The sequence below is a fragment of the Peromyscus leucopus genome, chromosome 15, assembly GCF_004664715.2.
Source record: "Peromyscus leucopus breed LL Stock chromosome 15, UCI_PerLeu_2.1, whole genome shotgun sequence".
Classification (NCBI taxonomy): domain Eukaryota; kingdom Metazoa; phylum Chordata; class Mammalia; order Rodentia; family Cricetidae; genus Peromyscus; species Peromyscus leucopus.
In genome coordinates, this window is record NC_051076.1 from 10,496,862 (window position 1) to 10,519,675 (window position 22,814).

General features: G+C 41.1%; 1 protein-coding gene across 7 annotated transcripts in view; it reads right to left on the minus strand.

Moving 5' to 3' along the window:
• Esrrg (estrogen related receptor gamma) overlaps positions 1-22,814 on the minus strand; it is a 629,832-nt gene that overhangs the window by 211,514 nt on the left and 395,504 nt on the right. The window contains exon 1 of one of the 7 annotated variants that reach the window (XM_028876741.2): positions 7,616-7,984. The exons of 5 other annotated variants lie outside the window; for them this stretch is intronic. In XM_028876741.2, the coding sequence (XP_028732574.1) occupies positions 7,616-7,671 (56 nt within the window). In that variant the 5' untranslated portion in view covers positions 7,672-7,984. Of the gene's footprint in view, positions 1-7,611; positions 7,985-22,814 lie in introns of those variants that run through there. One more of the 7 variants, XM_028876751.2, reaches the window with a different exon arrangement.

The following is a 22,814-nucleotide window of genomic DNA, read 5'->3' on the forward strand; positions in this document are numbered from 1 at the left end:
GGAACAGCTCACAAGCGAATGGTTCTCTTGAAAAAGCAGGAGAACCTCTGGGGTTTTTTCCATCTGATCTTCTATTTTTACTAACTTTGTATGGAAGCTTTTTCATGTTTCCCAAGCCAAGGAAATTCTCGTGACTGTTGTGTATGAACAGCTTGGAAAGTATACCTGGGAAAACATTTTAACTCATATGGTGAGTATTAAGAGAAGAGGGAACATAGATTCACTGAGCAGGGCTTTGCTTAAATTCTCAAAATCCATTAAACAAATGGGTAAAGTGTTTGTGGAGTAGATGAAAAAGGAATGATCATTTGCCAAGATCATCTTCTGACCCAGGGGTAGGGAGTAGAATTCAGCAAGCTTTTGCTTATTGTCTGTGCATAAATTCTTGATTTAGTTTTAAATGTTTTTCTGCATGTTGACTAAGCCATACAAACAGAAAGCATGGGAGTTTTTTTGTTTTACTTTTTAAGAAAACGTATACAATGTTCTGCTAAGAGAGAGGCTGCTCAGAGTAGCCTTCTCAGGAGCCTTAGGATTCTCCACAGTTTTGAATTTTTTGTTTGTTTGTTTCACAAATAAAAGTAATGAAGGCTTACCACCTCCGAGATGCATACCTTGGCTCCTCATCTCACAGATTGCTAGAAGGATTTGAATGAACATCAGTTATACAGCACTCATCACCATTTATGTAGTCTGGAATCCCTACGGTTAGTTTTAAACAAGAGGTCAGGAGGCAGTCCGGTTCTCCTCACCTTCACCTTACCCATCCACTCTCTGCTATACGTGAGAATTTATTGCTTGCTTTCTTCATATTTAGTACCATCCTAACCAACTGTTTGTGGAGAAGGTGGATGATGAAGCGAAGTTAAATTGACACGTCTGTGATGTGCCTGGCAGCCCTCAGCGTGCCCAATATTAATTTGTTTTCTTTGGCTAGGTACGTGCTGCCAATGTGTATTACACGTGAGATGCACTTCAGTCCCGGTGGTGGAGACTCTGCATGCGATTTGGTTGCACTGGAGGCCACAGGAAAATGCACAGAAGCATGTCCGTGGTGAAAACTGCTTCATATAATCGAAATATAAATTCATGTTTAGGCTCTTGTGGTAGCATACAACCTAATCTTAGGTAAAGTCCTGAAGATCTGTTTAAAAATCTATTTTTGATAGACTTTTAAACATCAGAGCCAATGTTTTGTTCAGTGCTCTAACAGTTAGCACTGTAGGTTAAAATCTACAGTTAAATGCATATAGAGATCTTTGCTAGTATATTGAAATACATTTCAAAGAACCAGTGGAAATCCACCTTTTAAATAACTGCACCTTTCTTTTGTTGCTCTGCCTTAACAAATTACCTTCCAAATACAGAAGCCTTGCCACAAATTATGAAGCATATCATTTGAAGAAATTAAAATATATAGTGCCAGTTCCCTCCAAACATTCAAAAATATCTTTCAGAAATTAAAAAGAGAAATGCATGTGTGCAATACACATATCTGTGATGGGGCAAAAATCTAGATCCTTTCAATTTGATAGTTTATGAAAACTGGCAAAATACTAAAAAAAAAAAAAAATACTGTTCAAGATATCAGAGAAAAAGAAACAGCTGACACCATGGGAAGAAACAGCAGGAAGAGAGGATCTGGTTGGAAAAAGTCAGACTGGAGATCATTTCATTAGCTGAAGCTTCCTGAGACCTTAGAAAGAGAAAGCCTAATGTGAGCTGGAAACAAGAAGAAATGGTCAGGTGGGTCCTTCCAAGAGCAGAGGGCTGTCACTCAGCACCTCAGAAAGTGATGGCTGACCCTGATCCAATGCCTCGGTGTAGAGGAGCGGCTAGCAGGAATTTTCCATAAACACACGAGCTGGAGTTTGGTAAAGCGTTATGCAAAATAAAGGTAGGGAATGAGCCCGGCACTTTAAAGGGGCGTGTGAATTAGAACGAGAATTACAAGATTAGAAAAGGCAATTCTATGAACGTTTTCTATCAACACACACTCAGATTTATGAAAGTAAAATCACAGAATTCTAAATTCACCTTGGAGAGTAAAACTGAATTAACTAAAACCCAGGGGTGAATTTTACAGATATAAAACACCTATTAATTTTATCCATTTTGTCTTAGAAAAAAATTAAGGAGATGACATATTTACTGAGTGCAATAATAAAAATTCACATTTTTACATTTGTTTGAGAGCTGCCCTGCTCTTTACTATCATATATTTGTCAGGCCAATTGTATAAGAAAAGATGTAGCCAGGAGCTATTTCAAAATATTCTACTGGATATGGCCTCAACCCATTAAATTATGCATTTGCCATCAGCAGTTGATTTCCTATTTTACAAATTATTTATGGTTACTAGATGCTGAATATATAAGTGAATATAATTTTTTTAAAAAATTAAAATCAGACAAAAATGTGCATTCTAGGCTAACTGTTCACCTGTCCGGTGTACAATAGCTAAATCAATTCTTTTTCCAGTTGGGCCTGATAAATACCTAAAACATGAGTGCAGGGTTAAAACCATTCCTGGCAAATTTAATTGGCCACTAACTATTTATGCATTATACCTAAGACTTACTTTATTAGGCAAAAGCTTGTGAATAATATTAACATATCTAAATTGTCTATATATCCCTCTTTGCACACATACATGTATTTCACATGCAGTTAAACATACAGGCAAACACATTCCCCTATGTCTCCTAGTGGCTACTTGCGATTTCAAAGGACCACGTGTGCATTTATTTATCAGTCATGGCATCAATAATCTATATCCATGTAGATGTGGCCACAGGAAAAAAAATAATCAATGACAAAACATGCAAAATGCAGCAAGAATGGCCAGCCAGAGAGACGCCTGGTGTCATCCCTGCACTATCAAATGCACACGAATATGACCGGAGAGAGGTGAAATCTTTCACTGTCAGGGAGCAGAGAAAAGCGCAATTCATTTCTATCTCATGTGTTTTAGGACAATGACAATTTAATATAATAGCAGTGGGTGTATAAGAGATAAAAACTGAACAAACTGGCCAACATAATCAAAGATTTTCTCCAGAGAGCTGGCTCGGCCGGAGCTCGCCAGCACTGTAACACATCAACCTGGTATTGTTTCTCTTTCCTGTGAATTTGCTTGGGAACCAGACTCAGGGCATGACCTGGAAGTTCTCCTATGACCCTGTGCACACTCTCATCTTCTTTCTAAATGTTTGCTGGGGCAAAGCTAGAAAGTTTATTTGCTATTAATGGGTTTCATAAAAATCACTGCTGTAAATGGCCACTTGCATGTAAAGTGTCAGCCAGAGAGTATGTATTTTAACTCAGTCTATGAAATCATATGAACCTGCTGTACATCACTTGACATGGGAAACAAAGATACAGTTTGTTTACTCACTAGGCTAAAAGCAATGCTGTGGAATTTTTCACAAGTGATACAGACTTGCAATTTGGATATTGGGCTACCTTCCCAAAGAACCACCCCTTCTTTGTCTGTAATTCTGGAGGCTAAGGGGTATCATGAAAGTATTGTTAAACAGAACCCTAGAGAAGTTCGCTGCCCTCTTTGATGAATAGCACCAGGTATGGAAAATTAATTGCAAAAATATGGCCCAGCTAATGAGATGGCCCTTATCTCTTCTCAACCAAGGAAGCACAAGTATTTTCTTGCTAGCTTAATATTTTGCAAAAATATGCCTAAAGTGTTATTAACTAAATAAAAATCTGATTAAAAAACTTCAAAGCCAGGAGTGATCATGCATTCTAAGGTCTGGACTATTTGAAGTGAAAAGTTATTTCCTACATTATTTTCTCTTAGGCTTTAAAGTCCAGTCTTTCACTTTCTCTCAACTTCAGGGGAAAAAAATAACAACACAAGCCTTTTTCTCCTGCTAGCATTTTAAAAGCACAATTTTAATACCATTCTTCAAGAAGTAGCTATTGTACATTACAGGTCAGATTAAATTAAAGAAATACACCAAACACTATTCAATGTAGAGTATCTTTTTTTTTAAAAGGAACAGTGCTACCTTATTGGGGGGAAATGCTAGAAAAATGATCATCCATGCAAGAGAATTAATGACTATCCACAAGGGCTTTGCTAATAACATGGGTTAATTACCACCGCAACACACTAGGTTCAGTAAATAAAGCTGCAGAGCCACAAACACATTAAGATAAGAAGCCATCACTGTAGGAAAAAACAAGCCTCCACCATCGCGCTTGTCTCTGCTGAGAGGGGAAGCTGCTAAAACTCACCACCAAATGTGCACCAAGCAACACCCACAGACCCTAACACAAAGGACTAGTAGAACATAGGTGCCTGGCACCACCCCCATTCATCATGTATTCCACTAACTCAGGGATACTTAAAAATTTTTTTTTCTTTTGCTTACTTCAAAAGATAAAAAATAAATCATGAGTTACATAATACAAATCACTTGGGGGATATATACACACACATATAAATACATACACATATTCATACTATATACATATATATAGTTTAGGGCATGCACCATACTTATTTAATTCTTAGAAAAACAGAAAGGTTCTGTTCAGTTTTGTGGTGGCAAGGTTAAGGATCTACAGCCAAAGAATGCTAATTGCTGCTGGCTGTCATTTCCAGAAATTTACTGATGGTCTGAGGACCCCACCTACACCACCTACCTTTAAGGTTCACATTTATATAGCAGGATCAAGACGGAAAGTAGTGAGTTCTGAGTATGGAGTTTCAGTATTCTACCTCAGAAAATAAACTTAAAGTGCCTCTTAACAATTCTCAAATTATGTCATATCTAAAGGAACTTGGGCAGGCTATTTTTCTTAAAAACAAAACAAACAGTATCCATACTTATTATGATTTAGGCTTTTGTTGCTGCTGTGATTATGCCCAGGTTTCTTTCTTATTTTTATTTTGGATTTCCCCATGATAGTATCACTTTGGGAGATGTCTATTTCAATTCAGGTTAGCTTTCCTAAGAAGACCTGAGTCCGAGGGGAAAATAAAAATCAACACCCTGAAACACAGAGGAAACCATACACAATAAAATTTGCATAGCTCTGAGCAGGGTCCTTACAAACATGAAACTGTTAAATGCTCAGTGTCTGGATTTCAGTGATCAAGCTGAAATTTCCTAAACTGCCACCTCCCCTCCTTGTCTGTTTTGGAGTGTTTCAATTGCCTTCTTCCAACAGCTGTGACAACTGTTAAAACAGTCAGTAAAATTAAGTCCGCTCTATAATCCTGTAGTCAATGTTACATTTTAATCAGAGGTTGAAAGGGATTCGTGTGACGAGCGCACTCATTTAGAATGATTATACAGACACATATGTCAAAACCAGTAGATACATTCTTTCCGTCTATTTATGCTATCAGCTATTACTGCTACTCAATGCGAAACAAGCCTTACAGCATTGTGTTCTTGAAAGTGCTGGCGCCTTTCCTAAAATGAAAAAAAAAAAATGTATGTACTTACATAGTTAAAGGTTAACATTTTAAGCTCTCTTAATGGTGGTCAATAAATTGCATGAATCTTTTTAACAGCCTCCCAAGCAGAAATGGTCCAATATTTCCCTTGGAAACTGCGTAACTCAGGTTTCATTTCTGTGTATACACACGTGATGGGGTTGAAACCGGCACAATTACTATGAATATTAATAGCATGTATAAATTCTGTGGTTTATTAATTGAGACAGAGAGGCAGATGCGATGCTCAGTCCTGGATCTTTTGGTCTGTCCAGTGAACCACGTAACCATCACAACTGCATCCACATAATAAATCTGTATTTTTAAAAGATGACTTTTAATTGAGCCAAAAAGGAAGAAGGAAAGAAAAAAAGGAGAGAGAAAGAGAGCTAGTTTGAATCTTGCGCCAAATCCAAAAGGACATATGCCCTGGTTTCATTTAAATACATCTGCTCTAAGAAGCCTATCTAAACTAATTATTCAAATTAGGTATACGAAGTTAAATTCAAGGAAACTACTTTCTCCATGAACCATTTGGAAGGATATTTAAAGTTTGCTTTGTTTATTTATTTATGAGACAAAGTTCAGAATCTGTGTGAGCTTAAGGCATTCTCACTGACATGAAGACATTTACGACTCTCCCATTCTACAGCCCAGGTGCACTGACCTCCTCCTCCTCCTCCTCCTCACTGTACCTGAGTGGCCAGTCTTACCTTTGTTTGTATTTCATTTTTATTCTTGAGCATTTTAAGGTTGGATCTTCCTTCGAGTGTTTCAAACAGATGCAAAGACAGCCTCTCGATGTCTGGGATCCCAGTCTTGGCTAATAGTTCCTGTGTGTGTGTGTGTGTGTGTGTGTGTGTGTGTGTGTGTGTGTGTGTGTGTGCATGTGCATGCACTCACACAAGCTCAAACACACACAGGCAACCAGAGACTGTGAGCCACTTCTCATCTCCCACTTAATTACCATGCAGAGCAAAGGGCCGTCACTAAGGACAGCTAGTGGACCTCTACCACTCACACATGGCCCCTGTGCCCAGAGTTTTATATTTTTCTCCACAGCCTATCAAGAGAAAGGCTTTGCCAAGAGCACTCTTTTAAAAATTATAACAGTTGGTTTACTGTAATGTGAAAGCAGTCTAACTGACTTGACAGAAAGCCAGAGACCACTGACAGCTTCGTGACCCACTGATATTCTATCTAAACAGTGAGTTGAAGTTAAGTTTATGACCTATACATTTATACAAGAATGCCCAATTTGCTTTCCCTAACCCTACAACTCAGTGCCCCTGGACCTTTAACAATCTAAATATGTAGACTACCCAAGAAGGTATTCATAAATATGAGTGAACTGCATTTAAAGAACTAAAGTGCCCTTTTTATATATTTCTGGACGCAATACGATACATAATCCAAATCCAAGACTTGCACAGTGTCCATTTAAGGGAAGATTAAAAAAAAAAAAGTCCCTAATGTTTCTTCTTCAGTTTTCTCCCCTTTAAATATTTATAATGTGTGAAAATCTCATGTTACTCAACGGACTGATTTGCCAGTTAAGTACCGACTTAATGCTAACCACATAAATACCATTACCCTAGCTCTAAGCGGCACAGGGCTAGTTGCTCACTCGTTCTCTGAAGGAGAATTAATAAATGTACAATTTTGCCTCTAACTCCGCGCAGTAAAGAGTGACAGGGAGTTTCAAATACCTGTCAACCTGCAAATACATAAGAAGCACTCAGTGGTATAAATCATTTTGAATATTGTATTTTAAACATCTTTCCTAGGGAAAATGGGTCCGGGTAAAAGATGCATTTTAACAGTTCACTGAGCATTGGTGCCCAGAGCCTATTCTTAGTACCTAAAGAAGTGACTGTCACCCAGCTGTTTTAGTGACAGTCGCAGGGCTGCCTCAAAGGTAACACTGTAGTCAGAGAACAATTCTCCACTTACTGAATTAGGAGATCACCCTCCACACAAAAGGCACCAGACAGACGCCAACAAGCACCCACGCACACCGAATACTCAGGCCACTACGTGGGTCCGCGTGCACACAAGCCACTCTGTCCACGCTCCTGCACACACGCGCCCCCCGCCCCCCACGCCGAGTTGCAAAAAGAAAGGAAAAAAAAAAAAAAAGGTACCTACTCTTCTTCGTAGTGCAGGGAAAAAGATTCAGGCAGGCAAAGTTCTACCGAATCCATGTGCGCCCGGCAACCATTATTTGTGCACCCCACCTATAAATCAAAGTTTCCTTGACAGAGCCGGGTGCAATTAACACGCGCGTTCTCCCGGTGACAAGCCCATAGGCACGGCCAGTTGGGACCGAGGCTCGCACACTCTCTCCTAATCAAGGACTTAAAGCCCCGATTGGAGCTTATTAATATGAAGTAGGGCTTTACATATGCAGTCCCACCGGCCCAGGAGCGCATCTGATTGGGGGGCCGCTGCCCAATCAGGAGGGAGGCGACGCGAGGCCGCCGGAGCCGCAGCCCGCAGGTAGGCAGGGCGCACGCCCGGTGGGCAAAGCTGCAGCCCGGCTGCAAAAGCCCCACGCGAGCCGCAGCTTTTCCCGTATTTATTCTTTTAATTCCTACCCTCCCACACGCCCGAGAAGCTTAAAAAAAAAAAAAAGTAAAGAAAAAGAAAGAAAGGAGAAAAAAAAAATATCAACCATAACTAACTTAACTCACTCTACACCAGAGCGATTTGCTGTTGCTTTTTCTAACCTCAGATCTGTTTTGTTTTTGCAAAGAAGAACTCATGCCAGTTCGACAAATTTGGCCGACGGATTCCGCGGAAGGTGCTGAACGAAGTTTATCCTGCCTTACTCTGTATATTGAGTGCTCCACTAGGGCAGCTGCCTTTTATTTATTTTTATTTTTATTATTATTATTGGTGTGTGCGCTCTACTTTCTCATTAGCCTCTACTAATACCTTCCCTTGCTGTGTCCTAATATAAAGAACATTTTTTTTTTTTTTTTAAAGACATCCTTCGACATGATTTCAGCCTAAGAACTGACTGGTCGAGCGAGCCCTCTGGGGTGGAAGGTAGTAGCTTCAGAACAGCACAGAAGAGGGAGGAGTGCATGGATACAGCTTGAGAGGGGTAAACACTTCTATATTCTCTCATTCATATTCTCTCTCTCTCTCTCTCTCTCTCTCTCTCTCTCTCTCTCTCTCTCTCTCTCTCTCTCTCTCCCCCCCCCCCCTTCCCTCCCTCCCTCTCTCTCTGTACTAGGCACAGCCTTTCAAAGCAAAGGTAAATACATGCAGGATGTGTTTTCTTTTCTAGGTTTGGGGAGGAAGACTGTGGGCTGGGGTCGGGGTGGGGCAACAACACCTCAAATAAATATCAGTGTATTTTGACCGAATCGACATACAGTTTTTGTGGGAAGAGCATGGAGCAATGTACTGAAACTGTGCTGAAGCATGTACTTATTTCAGTACCTTACAGGCTTCCTAACCAGGAGACATATTCATACATAAATGATTTTACCCAGAGCATTTAGGTAAATGCACAGATTAAGGGCTTCTATTCACAACACACCTGGCTTGTTTTAAATAGTCAACTGAGAAATATTTTGCGTATCACCCCACAGCCTGGCCTACAGGAAGCAGTTTGAGGCAAATAATAACATACAAAAATTATGGGAACTCGGTCAAAAGTATAAAAATAATGTAAGAGGGAAACCAGTATTTTTCCTCTCACAATGATGTATAGGCTGTTTTTAATTCTCAGATAATAAAGAATATCTTTGGGTTCTATTTTAAACTATATGGGTTTTTTTTTATGCTACCAAATGTACATTTGAAACAGATACCAGCTATTTATGGCAGAGAGTTATCGGCTACCTTCTGGGGAGTGAAGGACCCAGGTTTTTGATGGGCTTCAGCTCTCTTGCTTACCAACCTCCTGCATCTGAAGTCTTACAGGATAGAAATAGTATAATCTCTGAGATGAAAATAAAACAGTTCAGATATTCAGCATGTGTTAAATTCACCACATCAGAACTCAACTCTCTCAACCCTCTCAGATTTTCTAGGTCCTTAAGAAACAAAACACTAAAATAGAACATCCACATTCAAATTCAGAATATAAAAATGACAGGCACGATTTTGTCGTCCCCCCTCCCCATGTATTTAGCTATATTCAATATAGGCATCTGATTCCTTCTCTGTGTGTGCTTTAAATGTACACAAGTTTCTAGAGCCAGAAATCAACTCACACAGCAGAAAAAAAAAGACTGTGCTTAAGAATACTGTATAAAAACAGGTAGTAAAAGCTTAATTACCAGCAGCATTATGCTGTCTATATTGTTAAATGTGAACTCTGCAATTAAGATGTAAATTTGGTTGTGAGCAGTGAATTAAAAGAGCTCTGAGATGGAGAAGAAAATCCAAGCACTCTGCAGACACCCAGTTTAAAAAAATAAAATAAAATAAAAAGCTTTGCCTATTCAGTCGAAAATGAGACATGTAATCAGTTTACAATTAAAGAAATAAATAAAAAGGCATTTTGCAAGAAATATGTTTTTTTCTAAAATGCAATCAGAGAAATACAAATGCTTACACTGCTTTTTAAAGAAAAGCATCCTTTCCTCTCACTACCCTGATTTTTTTTACTAAACTAAATTTGCAAAGAAATTAATAGATTTATATACCCATTAAATATATATACAAATATATATACAAACCCATTTCAACAAAAGTTTCATATTTTGTCCCAAAATATTTACTTAAAAAATTATTCTGTATATTTGACACATCTTAGCAGCCCCAAAAAATGTATCCAGTTTTGTACCTGTGCAGCGTCCTGTACCACACTCAGCCCCATTGTGACACACACAGTCTGCTGGGACAAAACCTGATTGTGTCCTTTGCAATGTCCCTTTAAAGACAAGGTTTGCAGTCAGTTTTTTGCTGATGGGTCTTAAAGTCACCACATGGTCTAGAAGCGATCTTTGATTTCCCCAAATTTTCTTATTCGGGGAACTTAATCTGCCGTCATAACTTCTGTGCTGTATATTTTAAAACCACACTTAAGACACATTCATGCATCAGTCTGCCCTCTGTGCCCACGGAGAAACATGTACAGATGTGCACAGTATTATTTTCTGCTCTTACCCGAACTCCATTTCACACTGAATGACCAATGTGTGCTCCTTGAGTCCTGCTGGATATACTGGGACCAAGACTTGCAACCTTGAATGCAGTGCAGCCAGTTTAAAATAATATCCAGTTGCACTAAACTTGCAAAAAGCTTGCAGAAAACTATACAAACGCACAGTTCAAAGCATCGCGAGAGCTTTTGCCCAGCCACAGAGCTCCCTCACCTTGGAAGAGGCAGGAACAGAAAATCATTAGTAATAAACATGCCACCTGCAAAACTGAATTAAGCATACAAGAATCTCGGAGAAAGTACAGAAACACATTGGCGGGAGGTGGAGGGGACAAAAGCCCAGATAAACTCGTGCTGTTGGTCTGTGTATATACTTTACAATCTTACTGCAAGGAGTCCACCCAAATCAGGAAAAATTGAACCAAACAAAAGACCTCTGAAGACGGTTGCACAAAGAATATAAATAAATTGGGTACTATCAGTGTCTCCTGCATCAGGCCTACGTTCTATGCGGGACCCCAATCTCCTCTTCATTAGACAATGAAGTCATAAATATCCAAACATCTTCAACAAATGCAGAGGCACCAAGTAGAGGACAGATTTCATTTGTATTTGAATAAAACAGTAACAAGAGATTCCTAAGTGGAAACAAAAGACAGATGCCTGTGAATTGTATATGGCAGAGATTTTACTCCATTTCCATCAAAACCATGTCCTAAAAAATCCTAACACTGCATTCTTACATGGGGCAAAGATGCTGAGGAATTTAGTCTGGGTGTCATTCTTGTTTTTCTACTGATATCAGTTTTCAACTTCCTCCATGAAAACCAATAGGATGAAGCCACTGAACTGTTTAAGATCATCTTTGGCACGTTTGGAGATTTGTATTTGACACTGAGTTTCTGTCATGTGTTACACATTTGAAAGCCAATAGCTTAATATATTGATGTTTCCAGTCCTCCTTATAATCTACCATCTAAGAATTTCCCCTCAACTCCTTAAACATTTGTAAAGTGGTTTAGCTTTTAGAACCACTTTCCCTACTACCTCAGACATATCGTATATGGTATCATGAATTATAGCACAAAAACCTAACCAAGACTATCAGAAACTCCTGTCTTTAATTCCCAAAAGAAACCAGTGACAGACATCCTTCAGAAGAGAAACTTAAGTAACAAGCATAGAAGCCCAGATGTCAGACCCCCTTCACTTCCCTCGGAAACCTTGCGGCCGTGTGAGGTCCCCTCATCAATATGCCCCTGTTCCATCATCTGCAGAATCCCACTTCTATTGTGCTAGGAGCCTGTGTAAGCTTGCACCTTTCCCACTGAGAACACAGACGTCCATCCAACTCAGGAGTCCCACTTTCTCTTAGCACCAGGCTGCTATCAATTCATCACACCGCATTTCCTGTTGCCTTTCATTTCTAGGGCTCAGACTTTGATATTTAAATTATTGTCTCCATTGGCAAGAAGCAATCATTTCTGCTGAAAGTGGTCGCTTCCACAGAAGCACTAATAAAAAAAAGCCTAGACTTCTGGTGAACCTCTTGTCCCATAAATCTAACCCATTCCCAAATTATGGAGTCTACATTCTCCGAGGAGCAGTTGTCTCTCTTCCTGACCATACCAAACACTTTTCCTAGTGCTTTTTGTGAAAGAAGAAGAGCGGGGAAACCAGGGAGAGACAGAGAAACTACTAGAGGCAATTTTGTTTCTGTTTAATTAATTCAGGATTATTTTGCTTGCATTTTGTCAGGCTAATAACATACACAGGGAAGTGTCAGTAAAAATTAAATTATAAACTACAGTCAGTCCAGTGGGAAAACTGACTTTTCGTTACATTGTATTTCCAAGGCCCTCACTCTGATAAAATATCAGATGCATGTTAGGGCATCCTGCAAGCTTTTTGCAAGCTGCATGGCATGCATTGATGGAGACATAGTTAACATTGTGAAATTATACATTAATAAATGAGCTGCAGTTACATTCTTTCCTGAATGTTAAGCACCATGAGCTAAATGCAGAAAACATTCAAGGTCAATGTCCCGTTTTTAGACCTTTTCAGGCGGCTGTAATATTATGATAATCAAGCTTAAAATATTCCTATAGAAAGGGTAAATTAGCCTTTTCACTTGAAAGATGATTATGATAAACAATAAACCTAAGAGGGGACAAAATCCCTATTTTTAAAAGCTATAAATTGTTGACTCAATGATGTGTGTGATAGTGTCCAAAATAAAGGGTGGTTTCATTCTGAGAGAAGTGGGGGGGGGGGGGGGGGGGGGGCGCGACCGTGGAGGAGGGGGGTTGGAACAGATATGACAGACTTCTGAATAAGCAATACACGGTTTGATGCCAGCAAAATGATCAAATTATCCACCTTAGCCACCCCATTAAACATAAAGTACATTTGAGGCTAACTCTGTGTGTGTGTGTGTGTGTGTGTGTGTGTGTGTGTGTGTGTGTGTGCCGTGAAACATTTAAAAAAGCACATTTTTTTTTTTCCTGATGAGTATCAATACAATTTGAAACGTTTCTACTCTGAGAGTTTCCATTAACCCTTTTTGTCCAGATTTTCAATGGACTAGTTTAAAAACAGAAAGGAGAGTGAGATCGATCGGGCCATCAGATATCCACATAAACAGGCTGACTGAGCTCATTAAACTTGTTTTTTAATGTTAGAACCTGACAAACTTCTAAGGGTATGTTTCACAAATGAATATGCTTGATAAAAATCTGCTTCTCTCCACCAACCCTGAGTAATTGGGAGTGTGTCTGTCATACTTGCAGAAGCCAAGAGACTTTCGAATAAAAGACCTTAGAGGGAGGTGCCTTAGCCTGTTCTGAGACAGGTCAAGGGTTCAGATTCCAATGCCCTAGAGAGAAAGGCTTGGAACAGAATAGAGTCACTTTACCCAGGTCCTTTCTTGTTTCTTTCTGTATCAAATGGGAATTGAGAAAACAATCTTGCAGAATTGCTAAGACAATTCAACAAGTTAACCTAATTCAACACAGTGTCTGGCCTAGTTATGGGGTATAAGGCATATGACCTATTGGGCTAAGGTCATTTTTATTTGGGCCAGTTGTCCTAGCCTTATGAATGACAGTCACCCCTCTTTATATTCTTTGTTTGCTTGTTTTGGTTTGGTTTGGTTTTTTTTTTTTTTTTTTTTTGAGACAGGGTTTCTCTGTGTAGCTTTGGCACCTTTCTTGAAACTCACTTTGTAGGCCAGCTGGCCTCAAACTCACAGAGATCCGCCTGGCTCTGCCTCCCAAGTGCTGGGATTAAAGGCATGCGCCACCACCACCCTCTTTATATTCTTAAAAATACTGGAGTTTTGATAACAAATCTTATTGTTACCCTCCACAAAGTGAGCTGTCTATCAATATTAGCATTATCTTGAAATCTAGCTGAAGAACTGTTCTAAGAGAATGCTGTTATAAGTCAATTGAACTCCATCTTTGGGTCATTTGAGGTCTTAGAAACAGAAGGAAACGAAGAACACGTGTGACAGTGTTCACTGTCAACATGACAGACTCTAGAATCACCTGGGAGACAGGCCACTGGGCAGAACTGGGGGCATTACCTTGATTGTCTTAATGGGGGGTGGGAAGACCGGGACACTCTAGGTGGCCTCATTCCCTGGCTGGGATCCTGGATGTATGAATGGAGAAGGGGCTGGGCAGCAGCATGTATTTATCACTCACTACTCGGTTGTGGATGTGATATGACCAGCTGCTTCAACTTCCCTTGGCCTTGACTCCCCACCATGATGGACTGTGCTCTTAAAGTGTGTGGGCTGGAATCAACCCTTTCTCCCTTAAGTGGCTTTTGTTGGGGGTATTTTATCACAGCAACAAGAAAATATGTTTAAAAAGAAGAAAAGAAAGTCAAGTATCTGCTCCAGTGAAATACAAAGAACCTTTGCCTTAAGATTATGTGAACTGTCTGTTATTCCACCATGTGTACACGGTGTGAATACAATGAGCAGGGCAAGGAAAGCCATTGCCCCCGGAGTGGTCATCCTGTCTGACGAGGAAGACTGTGCTGGGAGAGTTAGTGGATTCAGCTGGCTCTCCACATAATTCAGTTGCACAGTGTTTCCCCAAATGAGGCAAGAGAGAGATCACTCGGCTATTCCTCGTTCACACCTTCCTACTGAAACCGTGCTGGCAGTCAGCAGCAATGCTGGGTTGGATTGTCCCAGGCAGGAGTAATTCACACAAGTCTGCTGATCAGATAAATCAAGAACTCTGTCTCTTTGCAAAAACTTTTTCCTCCTATGTTGAACGGCTACCCACCCACAGCAGAGCAGTGGGCATAGACAATGGGGAATTATAGACAAAGACAGCCTGAGTTAGGGGGTTCAAGCCTTTTACCTTACAGGTACATGGCTCCAGATAGCTAAGAGCCTCAACCTAAGTTTAAACACCAAGATGGTGGGGCAGTTCCTAACAGAAACGTCACATCTCTCCCCTTTCCTTGGCTTAGTTAACAGTAAGCTACTACTGTTAATCTCACAATTATTGACAATACACTAGTGCGTAGAGGACAAAGGTCCTCCAAAGAGCGATGACACATTCAAACCCAAATACCACATGTATACTTTGCTCCTGAAGCATAGTAAAATCTCTAAAATCACATCTTTTTTAAAAGATTTATCTTAATTTTTAATTGTGTGTGTGTGTGTGTGTGTGTGTGTGTATGCGCCTGAGTTAGGTTTGTGCACACAAGTGCAGTGCTCACAGAGGCCAGCAGAGGGCATCAGATGCCCTGCTGCTGAAGTTAGCCATCTGGGAGCTGCCTAATGTATTATAGGAATTGAACTTCCCAGTCGTCTGCCAGAGAGAGCAGTGTGCACTCTAAGCTATTAAAACATTTCTCTAGCCCCTTAAAGTCACATTGTTTTAAGAAGGAGAGAAGTGTTGTTGCAAATTAACTCCTTTCCCCCAGATAACATAAGTAGATTTGGAGATGGGCATTTCATTTGGAGTTTAGTTTTTACAAAATGCTTACTCTCTCCCTACTCTGAGTCCAATCTAACTGCAAGCTGTGGAACTGGGCTGAGTCTGATGGCATCTCCAGGGCCAGTAATGGAACTTGGTAAGCAGTCTTGTCATGTTTCAGAAACATGAAGAATGCATTTTGAATGAACAAAGAAATAAATGAATGAATGAACTAATGAACTCATAATGACTGCTACTCCTCTAGTCATTGTGATTCAGTTCAAGGGGGCCTCAACGGCTGTGTAATATAAGGAAATCTGAAAACTGAAGTCATTCTTTTTTTAATAAGATGAATAGAGAAGAGAAGGGAGGTTGGGAGAAAGAAAAGATGTAACCCAAGCCCCGGGGAACCAGGACAATGCTTCGGCTGCCATCTTGGAATGGGTTACTAGATAGGCAGGGAGGAGCTGGGGTGAGGGAAGGGTGCTGCTTTTTTTGTATTTTTGTTTTTCTTTTTTCCAAATATTCAAATTAACTAAGTTTTGGGTATACAAATAAAGTGGCTTCATTGGTAACCATCGTTACCACCCCAAAAGATGCCGTGAAAGCACTCTGGCCTGCAACAGGACAAGAACACTTTGCAAACCTTAAGCTCAGATATGTGCTGTGACCCCCACCCCCGTCATATTCTAACAAAGCCTTCAGAGTGGCTCCTGTGTGTCACATGCAATGTCTGCATTTCTTACATTTCACCCCATTAATATCTTCTTGATGAAATGTGGACAAAGATCCCATGGGGAATGAGCACACGGCTATTTCTCTGAGGCATTCTGCTAGTGCTAGAGTCACAGTGGACACAGATATTGTCCAGAAAGGAGACAGCTTCTCTTACTGAGAGAGGAGGAGGGAAACTAATCAGCAGAGAAGGCAAAGGTCTCACCTCGGGCCTCTTTCTATAGCTCGCATAACTCCTCTCATGCACTCCTTCAAGCAAGCCCTGTATGGGTGTGTGTGTGTGTGTGTGTGTGTGTGTGTGTGTGTGTGTGTGTGTCTGCAAATGCACATGTATGCTCAATTGTGCACTTGTCAGAGGACAACCTCAGCTGTTCTTCAGGTTTCTGAGGAACTTGCAGAGTAGGCTGGCTGGCCACTGAGCCCCAGGAATGTACCTGGTTCCATCTCCCCGGTTCTGGGATTACACACACGTGCCACCATGCCTGGCTCTTTTGCTGGGATTGGAGGATCAAATCTAGGTCCTCATGTTGACAACTGCAAGCAGTTTATCTAATGAGCTGACTCTGTTGTGAGCTAAATTCTATTGTGATATTTGTTCATCCCCAGAATGGGACCCTGATGAGAACACATTATATTAGTAAGTGCCATTTTTTTTTTGTCCTAGAAAACCAGACTATGGGCTAGAAATATATCTCCACTGGTAAAGGGTCTTGCCACAAAGCATGACCACCCACCTGAGTTCGGTCCCCAGGGCTTACGTGCTCAAACGTGGGAACTAACTCCCACAAGTCATCCTCTGACCTCCACAGGAGTACCATGGCATTCATGTACTCACATACAAAATTGAAAGTTAAATAATTAAAATTTTAAAAGAAGAAAAGAAAACTTTGGATACAAAATAAAGTAAGACAAAGAATGCCTCCTATCCCATTCCTCTAGCAGGTCACCGTAGCTGGTGACATGGTGGCTGGCCAGCTGTGCCCTGATGATAGCAGGCTCTCCTCTCACTCTCTCACAAACCCCAAGCCTTTCTAACCCTGAGGTCCATACCATCGAGTGTGGAGTGTGCAGTGTGCAGTAGAGAAGGACACAATTAAAGAGCCTGCTGTTTTCTTCTTCTTCTTCTTCTTCTTCTTCTTCTTCTTCTTCTTCTTCTTCTTCTTCTTCTTCTTCTTCTTCTTCTTCTCCTCCTCCTCCTCCTCCTCCTCCTCCTCCTCCTCCTCCTCCTCCCCCCTCCTCCTCCTCCTCCTTCTTCTTTCTCTTCTTCTTCCAGAGTTTAGTTACCACTTGAATTAGGAAGCTAAATAAATCTAAGCTTTATTTATTTATGTTCATTAGAGAGAAAAGAAACCTAACTCACCCTTATGTATCTTAAAAGACCTCTTAAAAGGACTCACAAGGAACATGGAAAAGAAAGCACTGACTTCCTGTAACGAATTGTCCATGAGCAGGAGGCTTTGCTTCAGAAAACATAACACAGTGACCACTCGCCACCATTCGCTGAGATGAGTGTCCTTCCTTCTTGTCACACATGAACTTTTCAGTGCTCTGTGGTAGTTTCCTGGGTAAATGCCTGAGACACCAGCAAGAACTCTGAACACAAAGAAAGCCCCCAGGTCTGCCCTTCCCTTCTGTACTGGGGACGGATGTCACTTGGCAAGGTTTGACCTCATGGCTGCCCTGTGGCTCCCAGACAAGTCTAAAATGTCTCCTCTGAGGGACTAAGAGGTCTAAGGAGGGAGAAAACTATTTTTTATGAAAACACAAGCTGCAGAGCTTGGGATATTGCTTGGTGGTAGAGGGCTTTGCCTAGCATGCAGCAGGCTTTGGTTTCAACCCCCAGTACTGAAGAAAAAAAGGGAAAGAAAGAAAGAAAGAAAGAAAGAAAGAAAGAAAGAAAGAAAGAAAGAAAGAAAGAGAAAAAGAAAGAAAGAAAGAAAGAAAAGCCTACAAGCAAATAAAGCTGTTGTAGAATATTATTTTAAGATGTGTTACATTTGTTTTTACTGTGGAACATTTGTTTTAATGATGCAAAGATATGTTGCATTCTTTTATGTTGCATTTGTTTAACTCTGTGAAGCTGTATTACTTTGCCTCTCTAAAGCACCTGATTGGTTTAATAAAGAGCTCAAAGGCCAGTAGCAAGGCAGGAGAGGGATAGGAGGGGCTGGAAGGCAGAGAGAATAATAGAAGGAGAAAAAGAGAGCAGGAGGAGCAAGAGAGATCAAGGAGCAAGACAAGAAGGGGCCAGCCACCCAGACAGCCCTAGAGTAAGATTTACAGAAGTAAGAAAAGGAAAAAGCCCAAGCTGGCCAGAAACAAGCCAAGCTAAGGCAGGACATTTATAAGTAATAATAAGCCTCCATGTATATTTATTTGGGAACTGGGTGGCAGGCCCCCCCAAAAGAGTCAAAGAGTAAAAAACAACCAAAACAAAACGCCAAAATTCAGAAAAATGCCCCCCCCAAAAAAAAAACAAAGTAAAAAAACAAAAACAAAAAATTAGCGATGACCACAATGGCCTGGAATTTCCCCAAGATCTCCTGTTTAACAAAAAGAACTCTGATAAATTTACAGAATTGCCCTGGTTGGTTGCTCTAAGCTTTCCAGAAGGCAGGGGAAGGGGGTTTCTACTGAGAAGTGCTAGGATATGATACTTCTCTAGGGTCTGGATATAATACTTCTAAAACGATCACGGGAGGAGATAAGGCCACATTCTGTTTTCTCTATTAGCAAAGATGATTACATGAGACAAGGCAAACTCTAACGTGCTCCTTCTGTGGGTACAACTTTCCAGAACTGCCCAAGTCTATCCCACCACTGGTCTCATTTCCATCTATTGACAGTTAAGCCCATTCAAGTATCCAATCCCTATCAATATTTTGAGATGTATAGAGAATAGACATAAACATTCTGTTTAACAGTCTTAAGTCATGTGCCTGTATTCTGGGTGGGAGTTATCTTTTATAAATAAATCCTGTAAAATCTCAAAGAGAATGGACCTTCCCCTGTGAGTCTGCCTCCTATTCAGTCAAAAACAATATGTACCTAGACAGTCTGTATACAGATAGAAAATTCTCACATGTCCCTCAAGGGCCACCATACAGAACCCATACCCTAACCCCATCTCATAATACATTACACTAAGTGGTCTACCTGATTTGGAGTACCTTGTATTTAGGTTTCTGTTTTCTATGCAGTAAAGTATTCAGGTTTTAATTATCTGTGTTGTACCTAACACAGTAATCTACCAAATAAATTGCTTATTTGGGCAAATGGGTATATACATATATAAACACGTGCACACACACACACACACACACACACACACACACACACACACACACAAGATCTTTCGTAGAAAACATACCCCTCCCCTTTCTGCTTACCTCATAAGGAAAAATGTTCCAGAAAACATTTGTTGGGAAGTAAATGTGTGATACAAGACTACTGTGAGCTCTGCACATGAAAGGGTATTCTTTACAAATGGCCCGTGAAAATGATTCTAAGCTGCAAAAATGTCAGGGGCATGTGTGAGATGCTAAGTCAGTAGCTCAATGGACCTCAGGAGCCTGGTCAGTTCTGTTGTTAAAGTGTCTCCTCTTAGCTTATGAATCCAGGGCAACACTCCAAAGTTCAACAGAAATTCCCAAATGAAATGATCCAGCTTTCTAGGGAATTGCCTAGAGGCTGTTGCAGTATGGATTCCCAACCCACTAAGGAAGAATAGCTATGAAGGTGCCTATTCAATGGTGCTTTCAGAGTAAGTGTAAACTGCAGTCAGTGTTGAAAGGAGAAGGAAGGAGGTAAGGTTAACCACTGAGGAAGTGGAGTTAGGTAAAGTAAAAACCATTTGTGAGTGACATTGTCCTGGGGACCAAGATTTTAATATCCATTTAGGAAATTTAACCAATATAAATGCAATACGGCCAAGGCAAGGCCAACAAGTCCTACAGCACTGACCAGTGAGGCACGAGTATAATTGGAAAGTATATTCTAAAGCTAGGCAGAGTGGAGCAAACCCTACACCCAGTGATGGAAAGTCTACACAGGAGGGAAGATCAATCACCACAGGCTTAAAGCCTGCCTGGGCTACACAGTGAGTTCCAGGACATCCTGGGCTAACAACTAACTAAGCAACCCATTCATCTATTGACCAGATTATATTCAGAGAATGGAGGTACAGCTCTGTGGTCCAGCACTTGACTAGCTCAATCCCTTGTTCCTTCGCCCCCTCCCTCATTTCTTCTCTTTCTTCTGTTGGAATGGGGACAGAACATAGGGCCTCATTCTAGGCAAAGGCTCTACAACCTAACAGTAGCTAGAGTTTTCCTGCCTTGCCCACAGTCAGGACAAATCTTTGTCACCTGCCAGTCCCACAGCTGCTCAGACCCAACCAAGTAAACACAGAGACTTATTTTGCTTACAAACTGTATGGCCGTGGCAGGCTTTTTGCTAACTGTTCCTATATTTTAAATTAATCCATTTCCATAAATCTATACCTGCCATGTGGCTCATGGCTTACTGGTACTTTACATGCTGTTTGTCCTGGCGGGAGGCTGGCAGTGACTCCTTCTGCCTTCCTGTTGTTTTATTTCTCCTCTCTGTTAGTCCCGCCTATACTTCCTGCCTAGCCACGGCCAATCAGGTTTTATTTATTGACCAATCAGAGCAACCCATTTGCCATACAGACCATCCCACAGCACAGCCAAGTGTAGACCATCTCAGACACCTGCACTCAGGCCCGTGGTCCTAATCATCCTCTATGCGGACCTGCTGGTTAAAGCCATGAGGAACCCGAGAACGGGCTTCCACAGGACATACAAAACATCCCACAGCACCTAACCCTATGCCTGGCCTTTCCATTCATTTCCTTACACTCCATACTTGTTCGAATGACATCACCATGTGAGCAGTTCATCTGTCTAACACAAGACAACAGACAGAACCTGGGGAAACAGTAGACCCAGCGATGGAAAAGTACTGACAGACACAATGAAATACTTATCAGACCAGTGGTGGGAGTGGGGCTCATTCACACATACTACATTTTTAAAAGTCAAACTGAGGGCAGGCAGATTCCTGGTCACACACCAACATTCACCTCCTTCTGCCCACTCCTGTGACTTCTACTCATCACTGATATTTATTCACCTTAGTGGGGTCAGCAAAGGCTTCCAGCAGGCCAGAAACCTCAGCACCCCTTCCATCCCATAACTAAGAGCTATCACCCTCTTCCTCAGGTTTGTCTGATTCTCCTGAGAGACAAGCTTCCCGTAAGAAAGACATTACCCCATTCATCACAAGTAACCCCAACACTGACAGGCAAGCACAGAAAGCAGGACCTCCAAGGAGGAAGGGGAAACCCCAATCAGCAAGAATAAGATGTCAGAAGGACCATGGCTTTGACCATTTACTTAAAAAAAAAAAAAAAAACTATTTACTGAAACAAATCTTTCACATAACTGTGACTTTTTGGACGTCCCATAGGAGGCTGGCAGTGAAGAGGGGCTGACATGACCAGGACTGGAGCTCAGGGATACAGCTCAAAGCTTTAGATTCAATCCCAATACACACACACACACACACACACACACACACACACACACACACACACACACAGGCAAATAATTTGACCCTTTGCCATAAACATTGTAAAGTGATTCTCAAACTCAACCCTCATCTCCACATTCTCTCCAGGCTGCACCTGGAGAAACTGTGGGATGGTGTCAGGCAGGATCAAGTCTAAAGGCTTTAGAAATAAAACGAAAGCAACCTTGCTGTGCAACACTCTCTTCAAAATAGACTGTCCTGCTGTGGCCCTTCCCTAGGTACCATAGAACATCTGCAAGTTCTTTTGAGCCAGTGTTTCAGAACCACACAAGACACAGCCCAAGTGTTAAAAACCATCCTTGGTACACCCCACCACAATGGGAAGGGGAAGGGGGTGGGGAGGAGGAGGGGGAGGAGATGCAGGATGCAAAGCTCAATCTGTCTCTTGTCCAGTTTGTCAAAGAGAACGTCTTCTTGGCCCCCTGCAGCACTCCCACCAGGCTTTGCAAAACTGTCGTGTAAATATGTCCACAGCCTTATGTCAAGTCCCCGGCTGGCTCCTGACCTCAGCTATAGTAGCCCCTTCTCTGCAGAAAACCAGCCCCTTGGATCACTAGCTTGCTATTATTCTGTGCTTAATGGGCCTGACCTGTGCAATATTTTTTATCTGGCTACAGGCCTATCTCTAAATTCTCTGTTTTGAATGAATACCGATTTTGTGACATGAAGTCCGCCATATAATGAAATGCAAACAATGGAAAGGCTAAATCAGTTTACAAAAAAATCTATTTGTCAAACAGTGTGGAGATGTTCCCAATTTAGCCCAGCAGCCCATGCAGTTCTTGATAAGGGAGCTAAACACCTAGCTGTTCACCAAATGAAAATAAAGGCATGTGTGCCAGGGATATATTCTCCTTTCAAATGTCTTTGTTGTAACTTGTAGCTAATTAAATGCCCTTACACACGAGATGCACACAGCAGCAGAATC